Genomic DNA, 11035 nt, shown 5'->3' with positions numbered 1-11035 from the left:
TAAAACCAACTTGAAAATGTGTCAAGGATATGTGTGGTAAACAAGAATTATTTTAGTAATTAATTACGAAAATGGAATAAAAATTTAAAGCCACCTAAGAATGAAATAATTTTCTTTCAAGTCAAATGGTTCAACCCATGATGTCATAATTATATAATAAAAACTTAAAAAATAGATAGAAATTAAAAATATAAAAAAGAAAAAATTGTAAAAAGATTCATGGACACCATGCTCTGATTATTCATCTTTGTTCCATGTGTTTTCATAATAAGGGTACTAAAATTATTATGGTTATTTGAAATTGTCAAGTGCAACACACAAACATTTACTAGTAAAAGCAAGTGACTGAATCGGCAATTAGCACGTCTCAGCAGCAAGAACTCATTGCCAGAAGCGGTTACAATAAGAAATGTTCTACAGAGGTCACATGCATAAATAGTTATTACACTGATATGGTCATATAACACAGATATGAAGATGCTTATTATACATTTCCCTTTACTAATATCATAGTTTATGGTTCGAGGGCAAAGTTAATAGAATCGCCTGAGACAGATCGTACTAGTGACATCAATTAGAGCGGATCCCACCCATGAATGTCCGTGGATCAGGGCAATTTCCAGTAAACTGAGCTTGAGAGAAGTCAAACCCTGGGTTCTGCCAAGAGAATGCAGTTACTGCAGTCGGTCAGTAGAAAGCCAGAGGAAGTATTCTCAAAATAGAACAGAAGGGGGAGGGGCTAACACAGGCTTCCAAAATCAAAGTGGAAAGAAAGCACATCATGGGAAGAATGGAATAAGAAAGACATTTTTTTTTTATGAATAATGGAATAAGAAAGACATTACATCATAAGATTTCAATAATAGTCTTGTTAGAATGCATGATAGGGAGAAATTCATCATTTACCTTACTGTTAAAGGAAAAAAATTTATAAGCTTGACTAGAACTTCTAAGACAAACAACAGCAAAATATAATGACAGTTGCATTTATAGTCATTTACAAGGTTACCTACAACCATAGGGATCTCATCCACCCTTTGCTAGGTTATAGAGCTTTAAACATAATGTAGAGGCAGCACTGAAGCCATTACAACAGATGCACCAAAATCAGAACAGATTACTTTTGGAAATAACAGATGCAGAAACTTTGACATAGTATGTCAAAGTTCATATTCTTTTCCCTAGATAAATTTTAACTTTGATAGTATTGGCTTAGGATAAAGCCACTAGAATCAGGTTGTACTTTGTTTAAGAACCTTGGATCAAATAAGGGCAAAGAATAGAATCATCTCCTTGTAGAGCTTTAGTCTCTTGAAACCAGCATTTCAATCCTGGTCAGAGACTGCCAAAAGCTGGTCTTTTGGGAAGTGGCATTGCTGCAGTCTAGACCTATGGTTGTACCATGCATATATATTGAATCATCATCATCATCATATAAACCTTGTCCCATATATATGGGGTCAGCTACATGAATCCTGTTCCACCATTCTGTTCTGTTCAATATCATATGCATTTTAAAACTACAGCCCCTTAAATCATTTCTCACTACTCCAGTTCATGTTCTTTTTGGTCTGCCCCTGGTTCTTCTAGCCTCTTCAATTTGTAACACACCAGTGCACCACTCCTCATCAATTCTATAGATGGTTGTCTTTGCATGCACAATAACCATCTTAGTCTACTTTTCCTCATTTTATCCCCTATTGAAGCTACTCCTATGTTTCTTCACGTAAGTTCGTTTATGATCCTATGCTTTCTAGTTTTCCCACACATCCATATCAAGTGGCGGTAGTCAACATTGACCTATCCTATCCTGGGACTCTGTGCAAGTAAAGTTGTAATCCATAAACCAATAAAGCCTTGTCTTGATGCTTGACCTAAGGCACCCTAATACTTATCCTATCCCTGGTATACGTATTCATATGAAGATATCAAACAAGTACCATGTAGCCCTCAGTCAATCCTCATAATGCCAGCCAAGCTACCAGATTGTCAACACTGCACTCACAACAATGAGTACCATTTCATTCTTTGTCCACCAGATGATAACTGAATTTCTACCAGACATGCACCATGGTCCAAATGTTGGTTAGCATGGTCATATTTCTTCTCTTGTATATCCTTCCCTTTTTTGAAGCAATGAAAGTAACCTTTTTCCTCAAAAAAAAAAAAAAGTTGGTTGGCATGGTTTCACTTCTGCGAATAAACTTGCAATGCTCCAAATCCATAAACCATCATTGCCACTACTAAAATCCTTGCATCACACCAACCCTGATATTTTTCCCTTAAATCTTTTAATAAATTAATGATTCTAAAAGAGAACCCAAAAGATAGGTTGTAAAACTTAAAATATACAAATGCTTTGTTTAAAAAAGTAACAACCTATTGATGTTAAATGTTTCAATTGTTTGTAAATATCACTTCAATATTTAAAATACTTAAATATCAGTAAATATATAAAATTAGGATATAGTCATAATTAAATTAATCTAAGCCCAAACTTAAGGTTTAAGACTTTGTATTAGGCTTGGATTGATCCTCATCCTAACCCAACCCACCCAAGTTGCATGTATCGTAACATTCGTAATTGGACTGAACCAAACCAAGTGCAACTCATGCATGCATTATTTTTGGGGATTTTTAACTATTTTTAGATAATATTGAATCTAAAGTAGCTATGAAGGATGGGCTACCCCCATTGTGTAGTTTTTAAGGTTGACTGGCCTAGCATAGCCCACACCTTAAGTGTAATAATATTTGTTTGGACCTATAGGCTTGCCCGTGTTAATTATAAAACTATGATTTTGTTAAAAAATATTTTTTATATTTCTATACAAATTTGTTATCTAAATATTATATAATAATATTTACCATATGCGCATATAACTTCCACGTTGAGATTATTACGGGTTGTTTAGCTTGGGCCCTATCCGCTAGAGCCATCATTGGACTTCGAAAGTTCGACACCCAATTAGACTTCGAATCTAATTATCCTAGATTTGGATGTTAGAACTTGCATCTGGTTAATAATTCGATTGGATGTGGATTTAACCCCATCCAATTTGATTAATCTAATAAAAAATTATTATTTTGTATATATAGTATAGTTATTGTATACACATAAATATTAATATATGCATTTATACTTTAAAATTCAAAATCCAACATAAGAATAAGGGCAATTTTCTTAAACTACCCTTATGGTTTAGCTAATTGACTAACTCTACTCTTACTGTTTAACTATTGTCTTAAAGTACGTCTACTGTTTCTGACAATTGACATTGTTGTTAAGTGGTAACGAAAAAATGAAATGTCAAATTTGCCCTCCACCATTCCTCAAATTTTCAAAATAAAACTCAAATGATGAAAAATTTCAGGAAGATAGTAATTAGATCGTTACTCCATCTCTGTCTCCATCTTCGTCTCCATTTCCGTCTTCGTCTCTGTTTTCCATTTCTGTTTCTGTCTCTGTCTTCGTCTCTGTCTCCATCTCCGCCTCCATCTTTGATTTCTATCTCCACCTCCATCTCTGTTTTCCGTCTTTGCCTCCATCTCCGTTTTTTGTCTCCGTCTTCGCCTCTGTCTTTGTTTTCCATTTCCGTTTTTCGTCTCCGTCACCACCTCCATCTCTATTTTCCATCTCCATCTCCGCCTCGTTCTCGTTTTCGTTTTCCGTCTCCATCTCTGGTATATAATAGAAAAACAGAGACCAAGGTTGTAGTCGACGTACGACAGAATGGCTAGATTTATGCCTTGTGAAATGTTGGAAGCTTGAGAAGCTTTGACAGCTATTTTTATTTTCTTTTTTGGTTTTTCTATTTCTTCTTTTCATGCGATGCTTTCTACGGCTGAGTCAGGATTTCGATAGCTTTGCTAGATCAAAGAGTATTGCTGTTGGAGATAAGTGGTTCTTTAGTTCCGGGTGTTGGTTGTTTGGGATTTAAGTTCAATTTAGCTGCTGCTTTGTCTTTCTGGCGTTTCCAGTTTAAGTGTGATTTGAATAGTTTTTGGAACTATTGTTTGTTTCTGATTGGTTGTTGGTTTGCCCAAACTGAAAAGAACATTTGCGACTATAAAAGGGTAAGTTAGGGATTTTTGAAAATTTAACAGTCATGTGATGTCATATGTGAACGGTTTATGACAGTGTTAACGGTATGGGAGGTTTTAGGCAATTGTCAAAAACAGTAGGGGTGGTGCAAGGCAATAATTAAACAGTAAGGGTAGAGTTAGTCAATTAGCTAAACCATAAGGGTAGTTTAAGAAATTTGCCCTAATAATAATCAGATGTGGATGCAAATCTAGAAATTTCATAATCGGATGTTGATGTGGATGTAGTTGGATTCAATTTGAATCTGATCCGTTTACAACCCTACTACCCACATTATGTGGGCTTGGTGCATCTTTAAGCTAGACCTAACCTAACTCAAAAAATAAATAAATAAATAAAGTTGCTTGAGCATAGAAATTTATAGATCTAATCGGGTTAGGCTAACTTATAAACAATTTGTTACTTTTTATTATTAATTTTAATTATCCTATCAATACTAATTTTTATTATTTTTTTATTTTATTAATTTTACAACCCTACTACTCGTATTATTTGCTTGAGCCCAAGGTTGGGCTAAGTTATAAATGGTCATCCCTAAGTAGGAGTCTTATGACTTAATTAATTTTTATATGGAATGCAAATGGTTTATTTTTATTATTTTTCATGATTGTTTACTTTTTATTATTAATTTTAATTATCTTATTAATATTAATTATATTCAAATAGAATTAAATTGTATTTTAGTTTTTTAATTTATAAACTAACAATTTTTATTAATTTCTTAACTTCTAATAGTTGCTAGATAAAAACTTGTTAAATTTCAATATTTTTATTAACTTTAGTAATTTTTATTAATTATAGTTATTAAATTTCAAATATCTGGAACCATTTTCGAAAATGGGTCAATACATACCCGTTTAACTTGTCTTCTTTGTCCGAGTGATAAAATGGGCTCTACATTTTAAAGTTTCATTGAAATTTATAAGTCTCTTGTGTAGTATAGGCACTCTACATAGTAAAGGTCTCAACTCATAAAATGAAAAGTTATCTAATACAAAGTCTCTTGTGTAGTATAGGCACTCTACATTGAAATTTTAAAGTTTCATTAAAATTTATAAGTCTCTTGTGTAGTCTTCTAATACAATATTAATTAATTAATTAAAATGCACTAATACAAAGTTATCTAATAAAATGAAAAGAATAAACAAAACAAAATACAACATTAGAAGATGGATTCTATTTGCAATATATCAAACCCATTTTAAATCATAATATTATTAAAACTATCAATTAATATTTTTTGTATTTAAATTTATTATTTTTACTAGTGTTTATTTAAGTTTTAAGTGGAATTGAAATGTTTTTAATTGTTACTAAGTTTTGTTAATATTTATTAGTTTTAAGTGGAAGTTTAGTGGATTTTTAAATTAATAATTTTTTAAAATAATGTTTTTATTTTTGTTGTTTTATGTTTGATTGTTTAACCTCAACCTACTTATATTATTTGATTTATTAACATTTTACTTTATTATGTTGTATTACTATTCCCACACACTCTCTCTCTTAAATGTCTTTTTTAAATGTAATTATAACATGTGTTAAAATAAGAGGCCTTGGAAAACCCAAAGGTCTCTCTCTCTCTCTAATAGTGTACAACTTTATTGATCTAATCAAAATAGACAATGATTACTTTTTTATATTTTAAAACAAAAGAAAGTAGGAAAAATGCAAAATATGGAGAAAATAGATAAAGATCTTCTCTCAAACGAGAGACATACTGACATGGACTGCCCGATTTTATTATATATTATATATATATAGAGAGAGAGAGAGAGAGAAAGAGAGAAGGTAATGCATTGTATTAAGATAAAAAACACAAAAACATCCCCACACTACACAGCAAGGATCTGCGGATAAACCATCTCCACCTGTATAAAAGTATTGCTCAAACATTACAAAAATAACTAATTAAAACTCAAAAAAGAGCTGTATGGTATATCTGTAAAATTTCTGTTCACTGAAACCCAAGAGTGAATTCTCCCCCATAATTCCTTTACAATTATATCTTCTGATTTCTCCAGAGTCCAGAGCTTCAAAAATCCTGCCGTTCCATCCATACAGTTCAAAAAATTGCCAAAGGAATCACTTTCCAAGCTACTCTCCCTTTTCCAATCAGTCCCTTCAAATGCCAATCAGTTAAAAGCTCCAGCGCAGATGTTGGAAACAAAAGTGTAGCCCAAACATGTCTACAACTTTGGCCCACAGCCTTCTAACAAAACAACAATGCAAAAATAAGTGGTCAACAGATTCCACTTCCTCATTATAGAAGATGCAGTTATTGCTATCAATTAGAACCTCCCCTTTTCAGTAGATTGTCTCAAATCAAGCATTTGTTAAGAGCGATCATCCACATGAGAAAAGCAACCTTCTTTGGAGCAGCTGTGCCCCAAACACTCTTCCAAGGAAAACTTCTCTCCCCCCTCTCTGCCAGCTTACTATAAAATGACTTAACTGAAAAGCTTCTATCCTTGAAGATGCAGTTATTGCTATCAATTAGAACCTCCCCTTTTCAGTAGATTGTCTCAAATCAAGCATTTGTTAAGAGTGATCATCCACATGAGAAAAGAAACCTTCTTTGGAGCAGCTGTGCCCCAAACACTCTTCCAAGGAAAACTTCTCTCCCCCCTCTCTGCCAGCTTACTATAAAATGACTTAACTGAAAAGCTTCTATCCTTGAAAGCATAAGTAGGTGGTGTTCAAAATAAAGAACCCAAACCTATACCAGAATCATGACAATTATGTATAAACGGTGTTTTTGAACTGCCCTTGACCTGGACAGCCAGATCGTTCGGCCCAGGATCCGTCCAGGCAACCAGTTCTGTTTCACCTTTAACCCGGTGCTTGGCCAAAAACCATTGATTTGGTCAGCAACCTGCTGCCCCAGGTGGTCGACCCGTTCAACATGTTCAACGGTTTTTGGCCTTTTTTTATTTTACTTATTTTTAATTTTTTAAGTTGGAACTGGTTGTCCGTTTGAACCGGACGGTCGAACCGTTGACTCGGAAACCGGTGGCCAGAGCGGTTCCGGTTCCAGGTCAGTTTTTAAAACCTTGTGTATAAAAATATTACTTTTCTCAAAATTTGTAATGCTTGATTGATTGCAACTTTGAAGTAATCTGGAAAATGTGGCCATTAGCTATTTTATGGAAGCACCATCCTCAAAAAGCTACTTGCATTGCCTATCAAAAAAAAATGCAACTTGCATCTACAGTCTACACAGAGACAAACAAATCACATCCTGGAATCTTATGAAATAATCTGATTTATTTCATTCAAACAATGAAAGGAACCATGGACTAAAGGATGAAGACCCCAGTACCTATCAAAGTTGTGGCCCAATAAAGCATGGCCTAAAAAACTAAAGGAGGACAAAACTAATCAGCATAGAAAAGTGTACAAAACAATTGCTATTAAGCGGAACTGCAGAAGTCCTCAAACAGAAAGGAAAACAATGATCCATGGAATCTTCCACCAATTTACATATAATCCATCCATTCTGAACCCACAAACCCCTGTAGTTGAAGTGGTTGATTGTAAACACCTTACAAAGAAGAACAAACCAGAAAAAAATGCTTCAGCAGAAGGAGGCACACAAAAATCCCAAATGCTATTGATGCCAGCCAAATAAATGACTTTTCTGGCAAGGGCTACAGTGTTCTACTACAAAACCTCTTTCAGACAATTGCATCCCATTGCTCCAGGTGCATAAGGATGACTTTCAATTTTGGGAACAAGAAGACATATTCAGTAATTTCTCTAATCAAAACCACTCTAAGGAAAATCAAACTCCAAATTACCAAGTCACCTTGCATTGAGAAGAGGATAAAGGTTCTTAAGCAAAGAATACTAGATATCCTCCAAACAATGGATTTTTAATCTATCTTACCATCTTAAATTCAGCTGAAAAAGAGAATTCATCATAAACTTCATGATACATTTGCAGAAAGCTGACTCTATAATAGGAATTAACCACTTTTGAAGCCCATCTATGAGCAAACTTCCTCATAACTGGCAGCATCTCCTTTATAAAAAGAGTCAACTCCCTCTCTACCTAAGAGAGATTTGTTCATGAGAAAACCCAGCCTCCTAAAGGGTTAAGAAGGAAAACCTACTTCACCACAGGACTTCAAAAATGAATTTTTATCCTCTTATCTTCCTTCCCACAAGAAGTCCCTTTAGCTAAAGCTTTAAGAGGGAAACTCCACCATAGGACTTAGTAATGAACTCTTCTCCTCATCTTCCTTCCTGCAAGAAGACCCTTTGGCCTGTTATCCTTCCTCTTATGGATTTGTTTTTCCCTGCACCTATAATATCAGATATGGGAAGGTAGTAGGAGACAATTTCTACTGACCCTTGTTTCTATGCACTTATCCCTAGAGTAAGCAAAAGACCAGATGCCTCTCAAGATGCAATCATCTTGTGATACTCACCAAGATTTTGGTCGTTAGGACAAGCGTGGATCAATGAGAGTATAAAGTTATAAACTAACATTTTGTTTTTTTTTTTATAATTGAGTGAAAAATCTATTAATGACCAGAGATGAGAGTCACAAGCAACCCAAGGAAAGGCACAAGATGCGACCTCTCCAAAAGACCTAATTACAGATTTTCAAATTCAACTAGAACAAGTTACAAAGTAGCCCATAAAAAGACCTTCCCTGGAAACCCCTTGTTTGGCTAATGAATCAGCCACAATATTTGCCGACCTGCTCACTCATTGAACATTAACTCTCATATTGCTAGTTAACCATTTCACTTTTTTGAGGAGGTCTCTATAGCCCCAAATGACAGAATCTGGGTTTAATAGCTACCCCACTACCACCTGAGAGTTGCTTTCAATTAGAAAACGTTCCACCCTAAGCTGGTTTGTAATCTGGATCCCCTGTACAGCATCTAGCATCTTTGCCCTTGTAGAGTCTCCCACTCCCACCGGTCTAGAAAATAAGGAAATAATGTTGCTGCCCTTATTGCTTAGCACGCCCCCTATACCCGAAGGTCCAGGATTACCCTGGCTGCTCCCAGCAAAGTTGACCTTAATGACACCCTATGGAGGAGGCTTCCACTCTACCACACTTCTATTCTTCCTAGTGGAGGTATTAGCCACTGCTAACCAATTTCTTCAAAGATCATCAAAGGAAGAGCTGGCAAATAGGATTAAGGTTTTCAGCCAACGGATTGCTCTTGTTAAGATATAATCCTTCACTTCAGAGAAACTGCTTGCCTTTTCTAAGAAAATTCTAGCATTCCTTTCCTCCCAAATAGTCCACAAGAAGCTGCCCTGATACATTTCCACATAATTTTCCCTCTTTTCATATGCCACCCAAATGTAGAGGAATTAAACAACTAACATTTTTGTTTATTTATCTTAAAGTACCTACGGTGATTGTTACTATCAAGGGTGAGAAGGAATCATAAGAAAAGGATCCACAAAATTCAATCCTCCAGCTTTATTTCCTATTCTTTTTTTCCTTAAAGTTCCTCTTGCATCCAACTGAAAAAAGTTCAATATTGGATAATAAGAATTCCAAGGAAGCTTAATTAGATTAATTGATAGAAAAACATAATAAGTGGATCACAGAACTAACCAAAATTGGCAACTTAAAGCTTTATTCAGAGAAGTACTGGACTAACCTCTTCTTGGAATCTCTGAAGCATAAGGCGCTTCTGTTCAAGATCAGCCGAGTACGGATCCAGTTGGCCCTGACCTGATATAGGAGAAGACCAAGTCTGACCTTTGTCTCTCTTCTGAAGTGTTATGTGCATTATATCATCCTCTGACCATAACCAAACAATATAAGTAAAGAGACGACCTCAATGGAAGGCCATATATGAAAAACCTGACTTAGCATCCTAGAAATGACAAGTATATAAGAACTACTAATTCTATTGCATGCCCAACACTGTAACAAAACACCCTCAAACAAAAAGGGGATAAGATACGAATACCTAGAGTCCAAAATGAAGAATCAGTCTTCACAGGACCCGTGAGATCGTGCTGAAGACAAAGAAATATAGACAATAGATCGTCTCAGTGAATTGTCAATGATCAATGGAATACATAGACAGATAGAGAGACAAAGATGGTTACATTAAGATAAGGAGAGTTGCCCTTGATCCCAACTTCAACATGCTTGGACTGTATCTTGCAGTAGAAGAGCTTCGTAGGAACGTTGGGCGGAAGAGTGATGTAAATATTGACCTCCTCGAGCGTTTGATCCCATTCAAAAACCTTTTGACCTGAGAAAGTCACAGCGAAATTATTGGAATTAGAACACTAGAAATGAATCAGGGGAACAAAAGCGAGGGCATCAGGGAGACCGTAGTAGGAAAGAAAAAAAAAATCTAAAAGGGGTCAGAGATAGATCGAGCCATAGAAACAAATAGGATTAACTCGGTTCGAATCGGAAAATTCTTTAATAAAATGCACTTTGCAAGAGAGAAAAGAAGAAGAAGAACTTAGTACCGCCTTGAACGAAGCTATGGCGCTTCTCTGGTGCCAACTTCTCCGCCATTCCTAGAGAGGGTCTGCTGGTTTTACAGCGTAAGAAGTGAAACTGTATCAATCGGTACCACTGGCGAGCGGCGGAAGAACTGTTAACAAACCAAGAGTTTGGATTCGTCGACTGCCTTATCCTGCACGAAAGGGGACCGGAATTCCGGAAAGAGAAAGGGAATAGAAGCCGAAGTCCATAGTCTCGCGCCACCGGTGCCAACGACAGCGAGTTGCAACTGCAAGTTGTTGTTTCCGGATCCAGTACATTTGGACCCGAAAGGAATTATCCCTGTGAATCCACCCATTTTTAGGACACGTCATCAACATAAAGCAAGATTTGCAAGAAAAGGCAAACCGGTTGACATGGTCATGGTCGGTAGAGCTGTCAATGGATCGGGTCTGTTCGGGACAGGGCGTTTCAGTCCCGAATCAATTATT

General features: G+C 35.7%; 1 protein-coding gene across 2 annotated transcripts; it reads right to left on the bottom strand.

Moving 5' to 3' along the window:
* Positions 1 to 346: 346 nt before the first annotated feature.
* LOC104601263 (HSP20-like chaperones superfamily protein) lies at positions 347 to 10834 on the bottom strand. 2 transcript variants are annotated; one of them, XM_010264548.3, is made up of 5 exons: positions 10568 to 10834; positions 10193 to 10341; positions 10051 to 10099; positions 9736 to 9878; positions 347 to 657 (listed from the first exon to the last, which is right to left on the bottom strand). In XM_010264548.3, the coding sequence occupies exons 1-5, from the start codon at positions 10614 to 10616 to the stop codon at positions 571 to 573; spliced, it is 477 nt and encodes a 158-aa protein (XP_010262850.1). In that variant the 5' UTR covers positions 10617 to 10834; the 3' UTR covers positions 347 to 570. The 2 variants fall into 2 exon arrangements, with proteins under 2 accessions (XP_010262850.1, XP_010262852.1); XM_010264550.3 differs by lacking the exon at positions 347 to 657 and adding an exon at positions 660 to 677 and having other exon boundaries at positions 10568 to 10757.
* Between the last annotated feature and the right edge of the window lie 201 nt (positions 10835 to 11035).

Source organism: Nelumbo nucifera, chromosome 2 (assembly GCF_055504915.1).
Source record: "Nelumbo nucifera cultivar China Antique chromosome 2, China Antique-T2T, whole genome shotgun sequence".
Classification (NCBI taxonomy): Eukaryota; Viridiplantae; Streptophyta; class Magnoliopsida; order Proteales; family Nelumbonaceae; genus Nelumbo; species Nelumbo nucifera.
The sequence above is the reverse complement of the archived record's forward strand: the minus strand, read 5'-3'. Positions and strand labels throughout refer to the sequence as shown.

What these genes read in the sequence shown, in the direction of transcription:
- LOC104601263 (XM_010264548.3), bottom strand. Translation starts at nt 10,616, where the DNA reads ATGGCGGAGAAGTTGGCACCAGAGAAGCGCCATAGCTTCGTTCAAGGC. An exon ending in CCATAGCTTCGTTCAAGGCG is followed by an intron (nt 10,342 to 10,567) that starts GTACTAAGTTCT and finishes TGACTTTCTCAG; the next exon opens with GTCAAAAGGTTTTTGAATGG. An exon ending in TTCAGAGATTCCAAGAAGAG is followed by an intron (nt 658 to 9,735) that starts GTTAGTCCAGTA and finishes TTCTCTTGGCAG; the next exon opens with AACCCAGGGTTTGACTTCTC.